The following is a 23,426-nucleotide window of genomic DNA, read 5'->3' as shown; positions in this document are numbered from 1 at the left end:
GTCACCCTTTCCGATTCGAATGGCATCCCCTCTTATTTGCAGGCACGTCTCTGTGTTGCGAGAGGACCACCTCTTAACATAGAACATTACAGCACAGTACAGGCCCTTCGGCCCTCGATGTTGTGCCGACCTGTCATACCGATCTGAAGCCCATCTAACCTACACTATTCCATGTATGTTCATATGCTTATCCAATGATGACTTAAATGTACCTAAAGTTGGCAAGTCTACTACCGTTGCAGACAAAGCGTTCCATTCCCTTACTACTCTCTGAGTAAAGAAACTACCTCTGACATCTGTCCTACATCTTTCATCCTTCAATTTAAAGCTATGCCCCCTCGTGCTCGCCGTCACCATCCTAGGAAAAAGACTCTCCCTATCCACCCTATTTAACCCTCTGATTATTTTATATGTCTCAATTAAGTCACCTGTCAACCACCTTCTCTCTAACGAAAACAGCCTCAAGTCCCTCAGCCTTTCCTCGTAAGACCTTCCCTCCATACCAGGCAACATCCTAGTAAATCTCCTCTGCACCCTTTCCAAAGCTTCCACATCCTCCTTTATAATGCGGTGACCAGAACTGTATGCAGTACTCCAAGTGTGGCTGCACCAGAGTTTTGTACAGCTTCACCATAACCTCTTGGTTCCGGAACTCGATCCCTCTATTAATAAAAGCTAAAACACTGTATGCCTTCTTAACAGCCCTGTCAACCTGGGTGGCAACTTTCAAGGATCTGTGTACGTGGACACTGAGATCTCTCTGCTCATCTACACTACCAAGAATCTTACCATTAGCCCTGTACTTTGCCTTCCGGTTACCCTTACCAAAGTGCATCACCTCACACTTGTCCGCATTAAACTCCATTTGCCACCTCTCAGCCCAGCTCTGCAGCTTATCTATGTCTCTCTGCAACCTACAGCATCCTTTGTCACTATCCACAACTCCACTGACCTTAGTGACATCTGCAAATTTACTAACCCATCCTTCTATGCCTTCATCCAGGTCATTTATGAAAATGACAAACAGCAGTGGACCCAACACCGACCCTTGCTGTCCACCACTAGTAACTGGTCTCCAGGATGAACATTTCCCATCAACTACCACCTTTTGTCTTTCAGCAAGCCAATTTCTGATCCGAACTGCCATATCACCCACAATCCCATTCCTCAGCATTTTGTACAATAGCCTACAGTGGGGAACCTTATCAAACGCCTTGCTGAAATCCATATACACCACATCAACCGGTTTGCTCTCATCTACCTGTTTGGTCACCTTCTCAAAGAACTCAATAAGGTTTGTGAAGCATGACATTCCCTTCACAAAACCGTGCTGACTATCCCTAATCAATTTATTCTTTTCTAGATGATTATAAACCTTATCTCTTATAACCTTTTCCAACACTTTACCAACAACTGAGATAAGGCTCACTGGTCTGTAATTACCAGAATTGTCTCTACTCCCCTTCTTGAACAGGGGAACCACATTTGCGATCCTCCAGTCGTCTGGCACTATTCCTGTAGACAATGACGAGTTAAAGATCAATGCCAAAAGCTCGGCAATCTCCTCCCTGGCTTCCCAGAGGATCCTAGGATGAATCCCATCCAGCCCAGGGGACTTATCTATCTTCACCTTCTGTAGGATTTCCAAAACCTCTTCCTTGTGAACCTCAATCCCACCTAGTCTAGTAGCCTGTATCTCAGTATTCTCCTCGACAACATTGTCATTTTCTAGAGTGAATACTGTTGAAAAATATTCATTTAGTGCTTCCCCTATCTCCTCTGACTCCGCACACAACTTCCCACTATTATCCTTGATTGGCCCTAATCTTTCTTTCATCATTCTTCTATTCCTTAAATACCTATAGAAAGCCTTAGGGTTTACCCTGATCCTATCCGCCAACAACTTGTCATGTCTCCTTCTGGCTCTTCTGAGCTCTCTCTTTAGGTCTTTCCTGGCTACCTCGTCGCTCTCAAGAGCCCTAACTGAGCCTTCACATCTCATCTCATAAGTCGTCGTCTTCTTCCTCTTGACCAGAGATTCCACTTCCTTCGTAAACCACAGCTCCCGCGCTCTACAGCTTCCTCCCTGCCTGACAGGTACATACTTATCTAGGATACACAGGAGCTTTTCCTTGAATAGGCTCCACATTTCTAATGTGCCCATCCCCTGCAGTTTCATCAGAAAAGGGGGACGAGGAGAGGATTCTCAAATAAATAGGGAGAGATGGGGAGGCAGACCGAAGATGGATAGAGGAGAAGATAGGTGGAGAGGAGAGTATGAGTGGGGAGGTAGGGAGGGGAGAGGTCAGCCCGGGGAGTACAGACAGGTCAAGGGGGTCCGATGAGGTTAGTGGGTAGGAAATGGAGGTGCGGCTTGAGGTGGGAGGAGGGAATAGGTGAGACGAAGAACAGGTTAGGGAGACGGGGATGAGCTGGGCTGGTTTTGGGATGCAGTGGGAGGAGGGGAGATTTTGAAGCTGGTGAAATCCACAGGGATACCATTGGGCTGCAGGGTTCCCAAGCAGAATATGAGTTGCTGTTCCTGCAACCTACGGGTGGCATCATTATGGCACTGCAGGAGGCCCATGATGGACATGTCGTCTAAAGAATGGGAGGGGGAGTTAAAATGGTTCGCGACTGGGAGGTGCAGTTGTTTATAGCGCACCGAGCGCAGGTGTTCTGCAAAGCAGTCCCCAAGCCTCCGCTTGGTTTCCCCAATGTAAAGGAAGCCACACCGGGTACAATGGATACAGTATACCACATTGGCAGATGTGCAGGGAAAGATGCTGGAGGTGATGGGGCTAGTGGGGATTGTGGAGTGGACAAGGGAGTCGCAGAGAGAGCGGTCCCTCCGGATAGCAGATAGGGTTGGAGGGGGAAATATATCCTTGGTTGTGGGGCCAGATTGCAGTTGGCAGAAGTGGCAGAGAATGATGTGTTGAATCTGGAGGTAAGTGGGATGATATGTGAGGACAAGGGGGATTCTGACTTTGTTTTTATTGCAGGGAGGGGTTGTGAGGCCTGAGGTGCGGGAAACGCAAGAGTTGCGGTCGAGAGCATTTTCGACCACTGGAGTGTGGAGGTTGCATCCCTGGAAATACGAGTATATCTGGGATGTTCGGGAGAGGAATGCCTCATCTTGGGAGCAGACGTGGCAGAGGCAGCGGAATTGGGAATAGGGGATTGCATTCTTGCTGGAAAGTGGGTGAGAAGAGGTGAAGTCTAGGCAACTATGGGAGTCAGTAGGCTTGAAATAGACATCAGGTTTGAGGTGGTGACCAGAGATGGAGACAGAAGTCCAGGAAGAGAGGGAGGAATCAGAGATGGTCTAGGTGAATTTGAGTTTGGGGTGAAAGGTGTTAGTACAGTTGCTGAACTGTTCTGAGCTCTTCATGGGAGCACGAGGCTTGCCGATACAACCATCAATGTCGCGGAGAAAGAGGTAGGGGATAGTGCCATGTAGCTGCGGAAGGAGGACTGTTCCATGTATCCTATGAAGAGGCAGGCATAGCTTGGGCCCATGCAGGATTCCAAGGCCACCCACTTAGTTTGTAGGAAGTGGGAGGAGTTGAATGAGAAGTTAAGGGTAAGGACGAGTTCAGTTAAGTGGATGAGGGTGTCACTGGAGAGGGACTAGTTGGGCGTGTGGGCGAGGGAGAAGTGGAGGGCTTTTAGGCTATCTGCACGGGGAATACAAGTGTATAGGGTTTGGACATCAATAATGAAGATGAAGTGTTGGGGGCCAGGGAATTGGAAGTCTGAGAGAAGGTGGAGGGCACGAGTGGCGTCCCAGGCGTAGGTGTTGAGTTCTTGGACCAGACGGAGAAGATAGAGTCGAGATAAGCGGGGATAAGTTCAGTGCGGTAGGAGCAGACAGAGACAATCGGTCGGCCAGGACAGTGAGGTTTGTGGATTTTGGAAAGCAGATAGAAATGGGCAGTGTGTGGTTGGGGAATGATGAGGTTGGAGGCTGTGGGTGGGAGGCCATTTGAGGTGATGAAGTTATGGATGGTCTGGGAGATGATGTTTTGGTGGTCAGGGTTGGAGTCATGATCAAGGGTGGGGTAGGAGAAGGTGTCAGAGAGTTGGTGCCTGGCCTTGGCGATGTAAAGATCAGTGCACCATACTTCAGCACGCCAAACGTAAGCTTTCCTGTTCCTCTGATGCTGCCCGGCCTGCTTTGTTCCTCCACCTCCACACTGTGTTACCTCAGACACCAGCATCGACAGTTCTTACTATCTCTGAAGGAGTTCCTTAGGGTTGTATTCCAGGTGCAACCACCTTCAATGGCTTCAATTCGTGAACTTCTTTCCATTGTAATGTCAGAAATGCGGACGATTGCACAATATTCAGTACTATTACCAATGTTTCTAGTGAGACACACAAGCTCATTCAGTCTTTGCTGACAGTTAAAACCTCACCATTCTGCCATGAAACTTGTAAATCTTTAATTCTCACTAGCATATATTATCCTTTTTGTAATATGAAGTGCAGAACTGTTCATGGTTCTTGTGTGTTATACCCATTGCTTTATTGTTTTAACATTATCATGCTGCCTTTTAGTTCTATTTCTGTTGAAGTGCTTCTGTGTTTGTGTTTTTTTTGCAGCCTTGTTACACTATTGCTACATGCAGTGATTTGTAAATCTGATATTTGTTCAGTGTTTTACACTATTCAAATTCTTTATAAATGGCCTCAGTGGCTTCCTTTGTTACTCCTACCAATGTACACCTTTGCATTTATATTACAAGTCATGAGCCATTTACACACCCAATGTGAAAATTTATCAATACTATCTTGTATTTTTCCACTGTCTCACTTAATTTGGTCGGATGTAATGCACTTGTAATATAATGTTAAAATTATAGCTCTGATTCTAAAGTCCACCATATATTTAAACAATTTGAACAATTGCAGATCATCGTGGAGTATTGCTTCCGTCTTTTCACTAGCCTGATTATGCATCTTTATTTACCATTTTTTTGTAATTTATTTTATACCCAACTGCCTATCATTCTGTTACTCTTTTCACCTGAATCTATAGTAAACTGCGTGTAATTTACTTTTGTTTATATGCAAGATATTTGTGTATCTTATATCAAATGTTGTAAATATTTGGCAATGCTTTTGCATTTTTTTTTGTAGCTATACTCATTGGTGGACACCAGAGGTACTAATCCATTTACCATTGCCTTATGATGAAGGTACAAAAATTTGCATGTTAACTTCAGTTTGAATACTCTAAAAGTACTTTTTTAAAAGATGCAATGAATTTGATGATGTATCAAAAAGGTATTATAAAGTTTATTTACAGCACTTAACTGTTGTGGCATTCTCAGAGTGGCTGTTATAATAATCATGTATTAGTGCATTGTTTTATTCATTCGGGCTATGGTATTGCTGATAAGGTCAGCATTTATTGTCCATCCCTAATTGCCCTGGAGAAGGTGGTAGTCTGACTTGTTAGGAAGGTTGAAGCTCTTGGAGCATAGCCACAAAGCTCTGCTGCTAGAAATAAAGTTCTAGGATTTTGAAACCATTCCAAGTAAAGATGGTATGTAGCTTGGAGGAGAATTTATGGATGGCTGTGTTCCCATGCATTTGCTGTCTTTGTCTTAACTGGTGAGGTCACAAGTTTGGAAGGTGCTTTTGAAGGAAGTTGGGTGAGTTGTTACAATGCATTTTGTTGATGGTGCTGTCATTATGCATCAGTGGTGCATGGATGAATTTCGAAGTTTGTGAATGGGTGCCAATTAAGCAGACTTCCTTTTTGCTGGATAGTGCCAAGCTTGAGTGTTGTTTACTCCTCGTCTCTGGAATACAGCTGTCTTGTTCAAGTTTTGACTATAGGTTTAAAGAGGTTAGGAGCCAATTGGCCCTGATGGAACAAAAACTGAGTGGCCGTGAGCACAGTGCCACACGATAACAGCCAATAACCCCTTCTATTATTTTGCCATGATAAAGAGTAGCCTGAAGGACGGTAATTGGCGAAGTTAGATTTGCCCTTTATTTGTGAGTAGAACCTGCCTGGGCATTCTTCCATGTTGGCAGTCAGATGCCAGCGAGTTTTGAGTTAGGTTGCTTTATTGTTCCCTTTTGAAGGAATACACTACTATGCTCTAATCATAAAATCATACAGTACAGAAGTGGATCTTCAGCCCGTCAGGTCTATATCACCAAATATATGCAACTACCTACAATAGTTCCACTTCTCACACTATGCCCATAACCTTTTCAATAATATGACTCTTCGTGTTCATCCAAATACTTTTTACAGGTTGTAAGGATTCTCACCTCAACTTGCCTCCCAGGCAATGCGTTCCACACCCCATCAGCCTCTTGGTGAAAAAAGGTTTTCTTCAAATCCCCTCTAAACCTCCTGCCTTTCGTTTTAAAATTAACAGGCTCAATTCACACAAACAGCCTTATATTACTGCCCTCGCGAAGCCAATTTTTGGGCCCATCTTGCTTTGTCACCCTGGATCCCATTTTTCTTTAAACCTTATTTATCAGGCTCCCATGTGGAACCCTGTCAAAGGCCTTGCTGAAATCCATATAAACTACATTAGTTGCCATACCCTCATCGAAACACTTGGTCAACACCTCAAAATTCCACCAGATTTGTTTGATTTCTCCCTTTGACAAAGCCATGCTGACCATCCCTGATCAAACCTTGCCTGTCTAAATGGGGATCAATTTTCTTTCCTCACTATTTTGTCCAATAGTTTCCCATCAGTGATGTTAGACTTATGGTCTATAGTTCCCTGGTCTGTCTGTACCACTCTTCCTGTAAGGTAAAACACCAGCTGTCCTCTAATTCTCTGACAACTCCCCTGTAGCCAGAAGCAATTTAAAAATTTGGGTCGGGGCAGATGTAATTTCCTTCCTATCTCCCACGTCAGCCAGGGATACAACTCATCTGGATTTGGGGATTTTGTCCATTTTCAAACCTGCCAAAACCTTCTCACTTCTTGTATCAATCTGAAAAACTTCACACTCCATCTTCTTGAATTGTGAACTTTCATCCTGCTTTGAGAAAAGACAGATGTGAAGTACTGATTTAATAGTCTACCAGTGTTTTTCGGCTTCATGCACAAATTAACCCCTTGGTCCCAATAGACCCTACTCTTCCTCTGGTTATTCTCTTCCCAATGATATACTGTAGAATATCCTTAATGTTTCCTGCCAGTGTTTTTATGCCCCCTCTGCGCTTCTAATTGCTTTTTAAATTCAACCCCGTACTTCCTATATTCCTCTAGGGCCTTTGTTGATATGCTCCAATTATACCTGTTATACAGCTCCATTCTTATTTTTATCTAGTCTTGCATATTCCTAGACACACACGGTTCTTTCGGCTTGTTGCTGCTACATTACACCTTAAAGGGAATATGCTGGACATGTACTCCTCACGTTACCTTTTCGAACACTTCCTACTTGATTTACCATTAAGTAGACATTCCCAGTGTCTTCTGGCCATATCCTGTCTTATTTTAATAAAAACTGCCTTGCCCCAAACCAAAGCCCTGTTTTTGCGGACCATTTTCCTCCTTTTCTGTAACAAGCATAAAACATACAGTGATGTGGTCACTCGTTAAAATGCTCCCTACTGCCACTTCTAATACTGTCCTGCTTGATTCCCCAAAATTAGGTACAAGACTGCACCATCTTTGTTGGATCTTTTACATGTTGACATTAAAAGCTCTTCTTTATATATTTCAATAAATCTGCCCTCTAGATGTTTTATACTGTGATTATCCCAATTATTTTTGGAGCAGTTGAAATCACCTAATATAAATACTCTATTCCTGTTTTTCCATACCTTAGTAAATTGACCACATATTTGGTCCTTAATTGCCTGGTTATGACTTGGGGCCTGTAATACACTCCTGGGAGTGTGGCTGCCCTTTGTGTCTTCCTATGTTTTACCCACAAAACCTCATTTGATGACCCTTCCAAGATATCATCTCTCTTTATTGCATTGACTGACATTTTAACCAACAGGAAACCATCTCCACTTTTGTACCATCCACTGTCCTGCCTGAAGATCCTAATCCCTGGAATATTAAATTGCTTATCTTGTCCTTCCCTCAACCATGTCTCCGTGATGGCAACACCATCATAGTTCCATTGTCAATTCATGCCATTAACCTTTGGTTCCTGTCTATTTGCCCATCTCTGTTCCCAACCCCCCCCCGCCCCCAGTTAATTATTTTTACACTGGATTGTTCATTGTTCTTTTCCACTATAATCCCAGTCCTTCTGATATAATGATGACTATCCCCTAAATGTACCCGCAATGATACTTGATTTGTTTGGCGCACCTCATCCCCAAGAAACAGGCCCAGTAGTGCTTCATTTCACATTGTTGCTGGACACCTCTTCGAGTCACAGTTCACCTTTGTGTTTTCAAATAAACCTGTTGGATTATAACCTAGTGTCATGTGATTTCTGACTTTAGCCAGACTTGTGTACAGGTATTGAATTCAAAATTTCCTCATCTGCCACGCTGGGATTCAGGCCCCAGTTCATAAGCGTGGGTCTCTGGTTTGCCAGTCCAGTGACATTACCAGAATGCCATCACCTCCCATAGTGCACTTACCACATTCAGAATAAGGAAATAGCATAATTTGATCGGTAAAGTTATGTAGAAAAGTTGATTTATAATGTTGGTGTTTTTCATAATCTATACCGTGGCTGTGTATTTAAATAACTACAACACTTAAGAAAGATACAGCTTTTCATCTGTGCATCTTGAAAAGTGAAATGTGATTGTCCTGACTCAAACTTCTTAAACTTACCTGATTCAAGCAAGTGCCTCTACTGGATTTGTAAAATTGCCACCAATTTCAATTTTAAAATTACAGACCAAAATATTCCAGTTACGTTAATGCACCATTTCATTTTGATCAGTCTACTAAACTCAAAAACTAATAAAATATTTTCCTCTCTATTCATCTCTTTAGTTCCTTGCACTGAAAATCTTAAAAAGCTGACAGTCATGAAGAAGTTGGATAAATATGATGAAGAAATAGATGTATACACAGAATTCTTCAGGCCATATGAGCTGAGTTGTTTCGATGATGCATTTTGCCTAACAATGACAAATTCAGCCAAGTATGTAATCTTTTCTCTTCCTTAGCTACCCCCTGCTCTACTACGTGCTTAAATACCAATGAAAATATATTGTAAATATGTTTTAGCCATTTTGATTTAAGAGAGTTTAAAATAATCTCGGACTACCTTACTCTTGATGTTTGATAAATCATGCAAGATGAATTTGTTACCTTTGAGATACGTCAACAGTTAAATGAGGTGTTATTTGCACCACTTCAGGAAATAGCCCCTTAATATGAGGAGTCAGGTACGGCCCCAATCATGTCTAAAAATGAGACACTATTTTGCATAAACTGCAACACTGCCTGTGATGCCAACATTCCATGAACGAATATAAAACACGTGAAATATACAAGTTCAAAACTTTAAGACCTCACCCACACCCTTCCACAAACAACCTGAGCAGCACTGTGGGTGCCTGCAGCAGTTCAAGAAGGCAGCTTAACATCACTTTGAGAGCAGTTGGAGAGGTGATACCTCTCAAGGAGTGAACAAAAACAAATGTAGACATTCTAGCAGTAGCAAAAATGAAATGTTAAAGATTCAAAACATTTTGTACATTTCACCAATAGTTTAATTCTATAGCCTGCAGATGTAACTAGAGCATTAGCCAGTGGCATTTTCTTGTGTGTTTTGTAAAAGTTTCACTTAATTTTTCAAGTCATTAATTTGTAACAAAAGAATGTGCTTCCAATATTGATCGAGATTGAGGGAGTTGGAGAGCTATAAGCTCTCAGTTCACATGCATGATAGAGTGATAATATCATGACCATATCTCTTGAAGGTATACAGACAAATGGGTTATGTGCCATAACACAAAGATGATAAGTATAAAGGAATTATGCTGAGTTCTGTTGCCTTGCTTGTTTGTTTTTAAAATTCCAAATAATGTAAGTCTTATTATGCCATAGCTTTGTTGTACTGTTTTTGCATAAAGGGACTTCATGCCAAAGCATGTTGGAATTGACCCAAGTCCTTTCACTATTCGCAAACCAGAAGAAACCGGCAAATCCGTGCTGAGGTAAAGAGCTGGTAACTAGCTTTAGTTGTTTCTATTAATTTAACGATACAAAACATTTTGTACTAACTGCAATTATTAATTTTAACCGAGAATGTATATCTTGGCAGATATGCCCAAGTAAATTAAAACCTTTACAAAAGCAAGATACTGCAGGTGCTGGTGATTACAGGTCTGGCATCATCGATGGAGATATAAACAGATGTTGCAGAACACAAAACGTGATTCCCTTTATGTTCAGGTTGTTTATTCTGTCTGCTCCTTGTACAATTCCTTTCCTCTGGTTTCTGTTCCCTCTCTGCAGCTTCCCCTAATATTCACTGCCACCACCTTCATAATTGCGAATTTGTGATTAGGCTCTTGGAGAAAGTATTGACACCAACTCCAAGATTGGATACAGTACTGTATGACCTTCTTAATGTATCAAGTTAAACAATACTGGTGCACTTCCAAAAACATTTACGTGAAGATGAGTTTACTTCCGTAAGAGTGCTTCGCCTAATGCTACCATAATCTCCCATAGAATAAGAAACTAAACATAGATATTATGAAATTGAAGAATCTAATTGCCATTTATTACAACTAACTATTGCGCACAGATTACATTCCTTGGGTGTATAAGTGTCTGGGGTGACTAAAGAGCTATCTTCCAGCAGTGGAATGCTTCAGGTGATCTGAGATACAGTGGAGTTGGTGAACTATAAATTGTCAGGTCACATGCTGTAGTACAGTGATGGTATTATCGTAGAATCCCAACAAGTCCACGCTGCCCCTTGGAGCATCTCACCCAGACCCATTCCCCTGTAACCCACACACCCCTGAACGCTACAGGCAATTTAGCATGGCCGATCCGCCTAGCCTGCACATCTTTGGACTGTGGGAGGAAACCAGAGCACCCAGAGAAAACCCACGCAGACGTGGGGAGAATGTGCAAACTCCGCATAGACAGTCGTCCGAGGCTGGAATCGAACCCAGGTCCCTGGTGCTGTGAGGCTGCGGTGCTAACCACTGAGCCACCATGCCGCCCCTACTATTATGAAGATATACTGACTGAGACATAACAAAAATCAAACGTCAAAGCAGGAGATTATATTTTACCAATCCTAACATGGAAATGCTGAATAATCAATTTATCATCTTTTAACTTGTACAGTTAATGCACATTGCTGAATCAGTCGAAGTTCATTTTGACAAAACTCAACAGAAAATAGATTTGTTGGAAAACTGAAATTCTAGCTTGGATATCAAAAATGCAATTAACATTCAAAGTTGGAAACAAAAATACTATTTCAAATCAATGTGGAGTATTGGTGCATGAGAGTTCTCAATATTGTTACAGTTGCCATAAAGTGCACCAATTACTCAATGGGAGGATATGATAAACTGAGTAAACATGAAGAATAAAAGAAGATAGCCTGCATTTATAAATACCTTGTATCCTAAAGTTCTTTACAACCGATTAAGCACTGTTGGTATGATGGGAAGTCAGAGCTAAAATACTGACCTGTATTTTCTCTTCACAGATGCTGGCAGACAAATCCTGAGTAGTTTTAGCATTTTGTTCTACTGCAGATTCCCAGAATCTGCTATGTTTAGTTTAGTTTTCAAAGTGTGCCCTTTGTTGTCATTCATTGTTAGGTATTACTTATTTGCTAGCACTATTACCTCTATGCCAAAATGCAAATTACAGAGACCCATAGGCTACTATCTCATAGACTGTTAACTTGTTTAACCTGAAGGTCGCCATACCTCAGGTGAGGTTGAGAAGATAGGGACTTCGTGGTGAGCTCAGCAGATAACTGGAATTCTTTTGGCACCATTCTGCATTGCGAGCCAGCCAACTGTTCTAGAAGATTTGAGAAATTTAAGCACCAATCTTGATCGACATTCCAGTGGTATACTGAGGAAGCTTTGCACTGGCAGGAGGCCTCTTGATGGAAGATATATTAAGCCAAGACCCTATCAGCTTTTTTTGTTGCAGGGAAAAGATCCCACAGCCCCGTTTTGAAGAAGTAAAGCCAGTTGTCCCAATGTCCTTACCAATAGTTATATCTCGATCAGCACTATGAAAGCTGTCTTGCTCGCATGCTAATATTTCTTACCTAGCCCTGCTAAGGAGCCAACATTCCTGAGGGTGGGTTTGCTAGTCTGTTGGCAGAGGAAAGTGAAACAAATTTGATTGAATTATTTGAGGAGTGACCTAGTGTGTGGACTAGGGTAGTGCAGTTGATGTAATTTATTTCAAATTCAGCAAAACCTTTGTCAGGATTTTCTTGAGGAAGACTAATGAAGACAATAAAAGCATGTTGGATCCAGGATAATTTAACAAGTTGGATTCATAATTGGCTTACTGGTAGGAGACAGATGGTGGTGGTAGGAAGCGGTTGATGTGACTAGTGTCCAGGGATCAGTGCTGGGACCCTTTATTGTTTGTGAAATGTATAAGCAATATAGGAGGAAGTGGGGATGGTAGTTGATGGATAAGTAAGTGACTCCGGCATTAGCCAGGTGGTTGATTGTGAATCAAAAGATATTGAGGCACAGGAGGATATTGATGAATCAACTGGATGGCAAATGAGTGGCAGATGGAATTTGACCCTGATGAGTCTGAGATGATACAGTTTTGAAACAGTATCAAGAAAATTAATGATAATGGGAACTGCAGATGTGGGAGAATCCAAGATAACAAAGTGTGGAGCTGGATGAACACAGCGGGCCAAGCAACATCTCAGGAGCACAAAAGCTGACGTTTCGGGCCTAGACCCTTCATCAGAGAGCTCTCTGATGAAGGGTCTAGGCCCGAAACGTTAGCTTTTGTGCTCCTGAGATGCTGCTTGGCCTGCTGTGTTCATCCAGCTCCACACTTTGTTATCAAGAAAATTAATGGCAAGTTCTAAACAGATTAGTTAACGAAATTAAAGTGCATACGATTGCAAATAATATGCTAGAATGGACTGAAAATTGGCCAGAAGGCAGAAAGCTGAGTGGGAATAAATGGATTATTCTCATGTTGACAGGCTTAACTTTTGAGGACTGTTGAAGATCAATGCTTGGGTCTCAACTGTTGATAATCTATATCAGTGATTTAGATCTGAGTATGTTTGTATTATTTCCAAATTTGTGGTTGATGCAGTACCTAGTGAGGAATGAAATTTGTGAACAGGGTGTAAGGAGGCTTCATGGGATTTAGGCAGATTGAGTAAGTGGGCAAGAATGTGGCAGATGGACTATCATGTGGATAGGCATGAGGATCACACTTCGGTAGGAAGAACAATCATGTAGGGTATTTCATAAATCTTAAGAGATTGAAAGTTATTAATGTCCAATTGGGCTTAAATATCCTTGTTCATAAATTGCTGAAAGCTAGCAAGTGGGTGCAGCAAGCAATTTAGAACACAAATGGTATGTTAGCCTTAATTAAAGAATTTGAGTGCAGGAGCAAAGAAGTCTTACATGAATTGTAAGCATCATTATGTGCAGGTTTGCCATTTCACACACCAGTTTGTTCTCATGCTAATATTGCTGTTTTCAGCGAGCTGCAGTGCTCCAGCAAAGCCCAATGCAAGCTATTATGTTGTACTATCACAAAAATCCATAGCATCTACAAAAAGAGAAAGAGTGAATGTTGAGTCTGATATAACTGTCCAGAAGTTTATCTCCACAGATTTTGCCAGACTTACTGAGTTTCTTCAGAGTTTTCTGTGTTTGTCTCAGATTTCCAGCATCTGTATTATTTGGCTTTTATTATTTTGTACTGTTAGATTTCATGCATTTAGACTGTTCCCTCATCTATTTTTGCAGAGCTATTATAAGATTTATTCTGGACATTAGTTTGAATAGACCATAAGACATAGGAGCAGAAATTAGGCCATTCGGCCCATCAAGTCTGCTTCACTATTCAGTCATGGCTGATAAATTCCTCAACCCCATTCTCCCCATAACCCTTGATCCCCTTGATAATCAAGAACCTATCTATCTCAGTCTTAAATGTACTCAATGAATACTATGTGTATACAATGAATAAACAGTTATTATTTATGATGAAGACTGTGAAATACCAATTCTGTTAACAAATTGAAATATTTGTATTTTAGAGTAGATGTCCATATTTATTTTATGCTGATTCTTCACATATACTGTACTTACTTTCTCAGCTGTGATATGGAGTAGAATACTTAACACCTACCAATGTAGCCTGTGTTCAAATCAGATTTATTCTTGTGAAATATATCTAATATACTTTATTGTTCAGTAATAAAAGTAACAAGGAAGAAGCTGTATTGCAACGTAAAACAGTAGCAAGTGCCCCACCACCACCATCCGAGGAGGTTGTTTCCAGCAGTTCGGAGGATGATTCAGGAACCGACAAAGAGGAAGAAGGCCCTGTATCTCAGCGGTCAACACCAGTAAAAATGACAGAGTTTGGAGACAAAATTCCTGAGGTAATAAATTGACTTTATGCAATTAAAATATGTCACATTATCCACAAATTTAAATAACGTTGTTTCAAAGACCCTTTGAAATAAGATGCCTTTTTTTTGGAAGGAAAGCAGGAAGAGCAAGCATTCCTCAATAGATGCTGCACACCTGAATCCAATTGCATCGACAGCAGCATTTCATCAGACCACCTTATTGACTTTGGATTAAAGAATGATCTTAAAGTCACTATAAAGGAGAAAGGAAATAAAGTGAAAATGGAAGAGGGTGGCTAAAATCACCGAGTTATTTTCACTGCTAACCAGCTTAACTTTCAAAGGATAATTTTTGTCACAAATGTAGAGAACATTCATGACCAACTGAGAAACCCTTTGGTGTGCAAATGGCATTCTTAAACATAAACTGGAAGGGACACTAATTATCTTCAGTGGTGAAAATCCCATGTTCTTTGTAACTTGTTACAGTCGAAGCTGGGAAAATATTGTAATTAATCAGCAACAGTCAAGTAATTTCCTTTTTTATCTATAATAGAGCTACATACTAGTAGTCCAAGGTGAAAGTAGGTTTCATGTCCACTAAATCTGTAAGGTAGGAAATTGACGTTTTTGGCCACATTATTCAACGAAACTTCATTCGGTAACTGTTTGTCAGTTAGCTGTTAGTGCTTTCCTTTCAAGATTCAAGCTCAGTAAATATACATTGTTTAAAAGAAAAAGTGGATTTTGCTTATGAAAACTTTTTGTAATTGTGGTATGTGTTCAGGAATTTCTTGCCACTCACTGTTATTGGCTTGACCTTCAGGTTTTACAATAGAATCAAAATTAATGAAATATTATGACAGTATTATATTTGAAGTATTTTCATGGTCATACTTCATTAAACAATTACCTGTAGATTATGGAGCAGAATAGACTACAACGTAACTGATGATACAAAAAAAAATCACAAGTGTTATGGTTTGTGATCTGGTGTTTGCTTCCAAACAGTACAAAAAGCAAAGCGATTTGTATGAAAATACAACATGTGATCCTACTTGATGTTAGTGTGTGTTTAGCTATTGTTTATTTGGATAATAGATTAAGCACATTACTTTGGTAAAAGATAATTTATTCTTATCAAAATGGCAGAGTGACTCAATCATTTTACTTTCAATGATAAAAGTAGTAAATTCTGAAGCTGACCATTTTGTCGTTATCTTGGATGAAGAGCTGCAAACATTTTTATTAAATAAATCCTATGTGATGATGATAATTAGGAAACCAGTTAGTTATCTTAGAAACTGCAGCATTCCATTTGAACAAAAGATTCTATGTATTGCAGTGAAATATTTCAGGCATGTACAAATCTATTCTTAGAGTAACAAAAAGTAAGATGTATGGGTAATGCTCAAAAGAGATCTATTTTCATTTTAATCCCTCAGGACAAATGCAACACCGCCAAATTTCAAGCAATCACAACATCCTGTACAACAGGAGAGAAAGGTGCCAATTGATTGGCAAGCACTTTTTCTGCCTCAGCCGAATGGCTGCACTTGTACAGCTACTTTGTGTTTTACACACAGCCGTTGACGTTGGTATGCCGATCCTGTCATTGGCTTCTGCTTCTGGAAACAATTGGGCAAAAACTTGGCAGTGGAATACAATGTGAGGAAAAAGTGAGGTCGTATACTTTAGCGGCAACAGTAGAAGACCTGAATATTATTTAAATGAAGAAAGTCAGTAGAAATCTAAACAGAGAGATTTGGAAGGCCTTTGTGCATAAATCACTTAAAGCTAGCACCCAAGGCCTGTGTCATAGAAAAGGTTAATGGAATGTTGGTCTTTACTTGGAAGGGAATGGAGTATAAAAGTGGGGATGTCTCGCTAAAACTATGCAAAGCTGTGGACAGATGGAATACGGTGTATGGCTTTCCTTATCTAAGGAAAAATATACTAGCGTTGGAGGCAGTCTAGATAAATTTTACTCAGTTGATCCAGAGTACGGAGAGAGTGTCTTGTGAGTAGAGATCAAAAAGCTGAGGCCTCTACTCATTGGAATTCAGAAGAATGTGGGGTGATCTTATGGAAACATAAGATTCTTAGGGGGATGTGGCAAAGTAGATGTAGAAAGGTTGTTTCCTCATGTGAGAGTGTCTAGAACCAGAGGGCGTAATATCAAAGGATTGCCCATATATGGCACAGATAAGGAGAAATTTCTTAGGGTGTGAATTTGTGGAATGACCGAGCCCTCCTGCCAGTTTTTTTAGACAGAAAGACAGTGGTGTAGAGTTGGGGATGATCAGATCAACCATGATCTCATTGAATGGCAGAGCAGATTTGATTGGCTGAATGGAACAGAAATAGGCCAATGCCTTATGGTCACTTGGATGGTAACATTTTAATTGCTGTCTCTGATCCTGCCTCTACTTTTTAATAAATATTCTGCAAACTCTAATTGAGATTCCCTAGTATAGGTGATAGGCTATTGAACAATTCCTGCCTGCTTCCCTGTGATGTAATGCCTCCGTTTTTTCTGTTCTGGAATGCTTTTTTAACTAACAGCTGGAAACAAACAGTAGCATCTAGCCTGCTCCTGATCTCACTGATTCTCAGTGTAATGTCCAACTCGAACCTTTAAGTTCTTCTGTCTTGCTAATTCTAAATTGAAAGTTTGCTTTCTTGCCCCACTCCCAGACTTGTTGATTTTCCTAAACTATGAGAAGTACTTGATTAATAACCTGGAGAAAACAAAATGAAATTCCAATTACTTCAATGTAGGTATGAAATTAGAATAGATCAGAATTAGATTTTAAAATCAAAGGGCATGTATAAATTGAAGTGACCATGCTGCTGCTTTCTAATACCCTTTCAGGGCGGGAAAACTGCCTTCCTTATCTGGTCTGGATTATAGTCTGACACATGTCCCATTCTAATGTTGTGGGCTCTTAACTGCTTCATGTGATTTCTCTACTGGTTCAAAAAGAATGTCTACAATCACTTATTCAGGACATCTAGGCATCAGCAATGAAGAACCAGTCTTGGCAGTAACTTTCTGGTCCTGGGAAAAAAATAAAAATAAAAATTTGCGAGTCTCGTTTTGAATATTTGTATCTCTTTTATAGTTTGTTTAGGTTCACAATACAGTATTTTTAAGCTTTACAGTCAGAAGTATTCGTATAATGTTAATGTGGAAGAGGTACTGAAATGAGTTACTGTGAGAACAAATATTAAAGCTCATCTCTACTACTTGGTATTGCACATACTTGTAATGTGTTTGCATTTATAACTTGTAATTAGTGTTATTCCTATGAGTTATTTAGCATGTCACTGATGCTATGAATCCAGTTTGTACTGTGGGAGATGGATTCTCCACCTTTGTACATAAAACAAAATCTGCTATTCCATTTTAATTCTTGCCTTATGTGCATTGAGAACGGGATTATTATGAAGATACTATCACACTCTCTGCAGTGCTTGTAACTGTAGCGGTAACCATAATACCATTTCAACTTTGGTGTAATTCTTAGGATTTTTGTAATCTTGAATAGTTTTAAACCCTTTATTTTGCAAGATTGAAAACAAGATTGAAGTTACATTTTTTTTAAAGTAACTAACATTAGAGCCCTGCTTCTAATTGCAATTACTTAATTTTTGCCATTATATTGTCATTGTTAACAAATCTGGGCTGCACTTTATTTAACAAGTAAATTGCATGGTTATTTAGGAGAAGTTCTAAGTTCTTTATGGAAGGGAGTTGATGGAAATAATCCAGGGCATGAATAAGTTTTAAAGCTATCAGTATGAAACCATTTTAACATCTGGAAAGCACAGGAGACCAGAATTGGAAGAGAGAATATGTCCCAGCAGCTTATCAAGCTGAAGGAAGTCACAGTGGTAGAAAGGCCATGCAGGGTCATTGAGTCACAAAGCACAGAAACAGACCCTTCAATCCAACTCGTTCACGCTGACCAGACGTCCCGATCTGAAATTGCCCCATTTCTAGCATTTGGCCCATATCCCTCTTAAACCCTTTCTATTCATAAATCCATCCTGATACCTTTTAAATGTTGAGATTGTACCCACCTCCACCATTTCCCCTGGCAGCTTGTTCCATACACTCATCACCCTCTTCATGAAAAAGTTATCCCTCAGAGCCTTTTTAATCTTTCCCCTGTCTTAAACTTATGCCCACTAGTTTTGGACAACCCCATTCTCTGAAATAGATGTTGCCTATTCACCCTGTTCATTTCTCTCATGATTTTATAAGTAGCAATAAAGTTGCCCCTCAGCCTCCGAAGCTCCAGGGAGAAAAGCCCCAACCCATTCAGCCTCCTCCTATTAACTCAAACCTTCCAGTCCCGGCAACATTCTTGTAAATCTTTTCTGCAACCTCTCGGGTTTAACATCATTCCTCCTATACGGGGCGACCAGAATTGTATGCAGTGTTCTAAAAGTGACCTCACAAATGTCCTGTATAGTCACAACATAACATCATAACTCCTATACTCAGTGTTCTGACCAGTGAAGGCATCCACACAAAATGCCACTTTCATCACCTTACCTCGAGCGTCTCCTCTTCTATAATATGAACTACTTTCAAGATGTCAATGTTTATATCCCCCAGGTTCCCTAGCTTCCATGCCACTCTCCACCGTAAATACTGATGCAAAATATGCATTTAGTATCTCACCAGTCTCCTGTGGTTCCACACATAGATGGCCACATTGATCTGTTCTCTCCCTAGTTACTCTTTTGCCCTTAATGTATTTATAGAATCTCTTTGGATTCTCCTTAACTCTATTTGCCAAAGCTACCTCATGAACCCTTTTTTCTCCATCTCTGTTCCAAGTATATTCCAACTGCCCTTATACTCCTCTAGGGATTCACTTAATCCCATCGGACTATATCTGACATTTGTTGCCTCTTTTTTTTCTTGACCAGAGCCTCAATTTCTCCACTCAACCATTATCCCCGACATGTACCAGCCTTGTCATTCGCGTAACAGGAACGTGCTGTCTCTGAACTCTAGTGATCTCATTTATAAAGGCCTCCCTCTACTCAAGTGTCCCTCTACCTGCACCTAGTCTCCTCCAGTCAATTTTTGAAATTTCCTGTTTCATATATTACTAAAGTTAGTCTTTAGAACTTTAACTTTTTGATCAGTTTGATCCTTTTCCATAAATTTAATTTTAAAATTAATAGAACTATAATCAATTGCCCAAAGTGCTGTCCCACTAACACCTCAGTCACTTGCCTTGCTTTATTTCCCACCAGAACGTCAAGCGTTGCTTCTTTTCTATTAGGTGCATCTACATTATTGAATAAGGAAGTTTTCTTGTACAAACTTAACAAGTTCCTTCCCGTCCAAGCCCTTAACGCTATGGCAGCTCCAATCTATGTTTGGAAAGTTGAAATCCCCTTACATATTTGCTTCTCAATTTCTCACTGACTGGTGTTGGGAGGACTGTAAGACCATCCCAATGAGGTGATCATCCAGAACAAATGAAAAAGAAAATATTTAACTGAAGGAGATAACAAGGTGTAGAGCTGGATGAACACCGCAGGTCCAGCAGCATCATAGGAGCAGGGAGGCTTCTTGCTGCTATGATGCTGCTTGGCCTGCACTGTTCATCCAGCTCTACGCCTTGTCATCTCGGATTCGCCAGCATCTGCAGTTCCTATTATCTTCAGCTAAAGGAGTTGTCCTTTCAGGTGATGGTGCTAGTTAACAAGCACAAAAGCAATGATGGATGAATTAAATCCATAGCCAGGCAGGTAATGGTGGCAACGTATGAATGAGCTGGCATTTGTGGATTTTGATTTTTGATTTGATTTGATTTTATTGTTATCACAGGCAGATCAAACTATACAGATGTATCAGGGTAACAGAACAGAGTACAAGGTACAGTGTTACAGCTGCCGAGAAGGTGTCCAAATGCATGTATTTATCTATAATATTTCCTGAAGAAGGGGCCCAACCTGAAACATTAACTTTCCTGCTCCTCTGATTGTGCCTGGCCTACCGTGTTCCTCCAGCTCCACACTGTGTTATCTCTGACTCCAGCATCTGCAGTTCTTACTATCTCTCATATTTATCTGTTCCTGTATTTTGAGATCAATTTGTGTTCGAGGGAATGAGTTTTTGTTTTTGACAGTCGTTTTCTTCAAAACTTTCTTCCATTATTATTTTGGAAGATAATTAAGCCAAAAGTTAATTATTGCATAATAAAGATTCTAATATTTAGTCAGGTACAATTGGGCTATTACATGCTGAGGAAAACTTGTAGCATTAATGTTTTGTCTTTTGGCGATTTTCAGGACTGCAGCCAATCTCCAAGAGAGGTGTATATGAATCCCTCTGGACTTCTATCAGAAGATGATCTTCTAATATACAAAAGGTAAGATAAAATATGGAACAAATATCTTGAATATAAGCTACAATGTAATTGACCCACTTCTTCAAATAAATTGAATCATTTAAACATTACCTGAACACCATATTAAATAGATTTGTTTTAACTGAATTTACTTGTCTTTTTCAGTGATTTGTACGTTTTATTTTGTACGAGCATTTTATGACTCGGTACTATGCAATGTATAAATTATGCGTGTTTTTGTTTTATTTGGCTGAGGAGTACATGGATTTTAAGTCTGTAGGTCAATTCAATTCTAGCATGGAAATATTAGTTTCAAAATTTATCGATTTATTTTTCAGTGCTTCCTCATCCTCATTCCCTTTAACGTAGGTGTGTCACAGAAAAGGGTGTTATTTTAGTTCCGTTCTCATTGTTTCAAAATAAGGGAAAGCTTTTAACTCTGGTATAGGAATTTAAGGTCATCAAACCTGTTTCCTAAGATTCACTTCACTACCATCTTAGCACATCGCTCAATCTCTTTTCTCTAAAGATACACATTAAGGATTTTTGAATATCAGTTATGAAGAAGTCATGCCAGACTCCAAACATTAACTCCAACTCTATTTATTGCCACTGGTGCAGCTATAACTGCTGTATTTTTCCAGCATTCTGTTTGTTTCAGATTTTCAGTGTCTGCAGGATCTTGATTTTATTCAAGATTATTTATGTGGATTGAACTATCATAGTTTTCCATGGGCTGTCATCACAGTAATAATCCAAATTGAGAATGCTAACAGGAAACTGAAATTATGCCAAAAATCGTGCTGCAAACTTGTACCTTTCTCACATTTCAAGTGACAATTAACCTATTTTTATTGTTTTTAATAATGCAAGCTTGATTAATTTGTTCTGAATGCATACATTAATCCATTCACTACTTTGCTTGCCAGCTATCTTTACTGCAACTAAATAAGCTCAAGTAATTTATCTATCTACACTTAGAATCCTTCCCACACTTGTAATTTGTACTGTTGTGATGCATTTAAGAGAATGGGTTTGCTTTTAAAGTCATAGGCAGCAGTACTTACTTGGTAAAATTGTTAAAGGAGAATAGTTATCACCAATACCATTCGTAGCAATCCAGAATGAAACTAATTTAAGTCTTTTGTAAGTGAAGTGCAGAAGTGGGGGCAAAAAAGTTGTTAGGAAGTTGAGTGCCGGTTGCAAAGGGTGCTCAAAACTTTTGCACCAAACGGTGCGACCATTTTCTAATGAGATGGGTATAAGCAATTAAATGAACAGCAGATAACAGTGTGAAGCTGGATGAACACAGCGGGCCAAGCAGCATCAGAGGAGCAGGAAAGCTTGGTGTTTCGGGTCGGGACCCTTCTTCAGAAAATCTGAAATCATCCAGCTTCACACCGTGTTATTCCAGATAGGATAAGCTGTCTTCTGACTCTAGTTGAAACAATGTTTAATAATGCTGTACTTTACAACAGATTTGTTTATTTGGGTCAAAACCAGCATAAAGTTGACATATGCAGCCAACAAAGCAATGCAAAGCAACTAAACAACATGATGACCATCATGTAAGTATCAAACAATGACTACACTTGTTTTTATGCATGGCTTAAAGTAATTTTTCACACATCTTTTATACAAACCTGCAAGTATACTCACTAGCGCTCACTACAGCCTCATCCTTAGGCCCCAATATGATTCTGCCCTTTAAGTCTCTGAGCACAAAACTGAAAGCATTTCGTAAGTCAATTAATTCAGCAACCCACAGTTCAATAATTACTATTTAATTTTGACAATTAGCAATTGAAGCAAGAAATTTTGATACTAAACTTTTTGTTTTGAATGGGTGCCATGTGTACAAATGTTATCTGTTTAATTTCATACCTGAAGGACATTACCCTTCCACCTCCACAATGAGTATTCCCTCACTTAGTGGATTGGAGTGATGGGTTTAATTACCTTGAAGTATGGGAGTGTTGTTTGAACTCAAATCACAAGAGGAACTCATTGTTAATGGTACTTATTGCAACATGGTTTGAATGCATGCCTGTTTTAAGATTTTGGTATTTATGTGCAAACTGTTTGGTAAATTAAGCATAATTTCATGCATCTTGATATTGCAGATTATATAACACTTTGTCATTAAACACTTACATTCTATTATCTTTGCACAATCTGCTATTATAATAAGAAAATGACGAAAGTTACACAAAAGAATTCTGTAGAGTTATATTTTGAAAGGTTAGTTATTCTAAAATGCTGATAATTAAGAGTATTCCTATTCTGTAAATCTATATGTTAAGCCTTTTCAACCTTGATTCCAATTTATACAAAGTTTACATAATCTAGCTTTATCAATGTAAATCGAAGCAGATTTTCAATTAATTATTTATTATACTGCCAGGTTGTCCATATTTATGCTCAATTTCGCAATCTGTTGCAGTGCTTCCACGTGCAATATTGAAATTGCCTTCAAAACATAATATCACTCTCAAGGTGCGA

At 39.8% G+C, this 23,426-nt stretch overlaps 1 protein-coding gene across 3 annotated transcripts in view; it reads left to right on the top strand.

Annotated features, from left to right (window-relative positions):
* Positions 1-23,426, top strand: part of fig4a (FIG4 phosphoinositide 5-phosphatase a) — a 126,043-nt gene that overhangs the window by 80,904 nt on the left and 21,713 nt on the right. For all 3 annotated transcript variants that reach the window (XM_048531052.2, XM_048531053.2, XM_048531054.2), the window contains exons 18-23: positions 5,146-5,204; positions 8,964-9,114; positions 10,052-10,135; positions 14,385-14,574; positions 20,866-20,945; positions 22,403-22,492. In XM_048531052.2, the coding sequence (XP_048387009.1) occupies positions 5,146-5,204; positions 8,964-9,114; positions 10,052-10,135; positions 14,385-14,574; positions 20,866-20,945; positions 22,403-22,492 (654 nt within the window). The remainder of the gene's footprint in view (positions 1-5,145; positions 5,205-8,963; positions 9,115-10,051; positions 10,136-14,384; positions 14,575-20,865; positions 20,946-22,402; positions 22,493-23,426) is intronic.

Source organism: Stegostoma tigrinum, chromosome 4 (assembly GCF_030684315.1).
Source record: "Stegostoma tigrinum isolate sSteTig4 chromosome 4, sSteTig4.hap1, whole genome shotgun sequence".
Lineage (NCBI taxonomy): Eukaryota > Metazoa > Chordata > Chondrichthyes > Orectolobiformes > Stegostomatidae > Stegostoma > Stegostoma tigrinum.
This window is presented reverse-complemented; position numbering and strand designations above follow the sequence as displayed.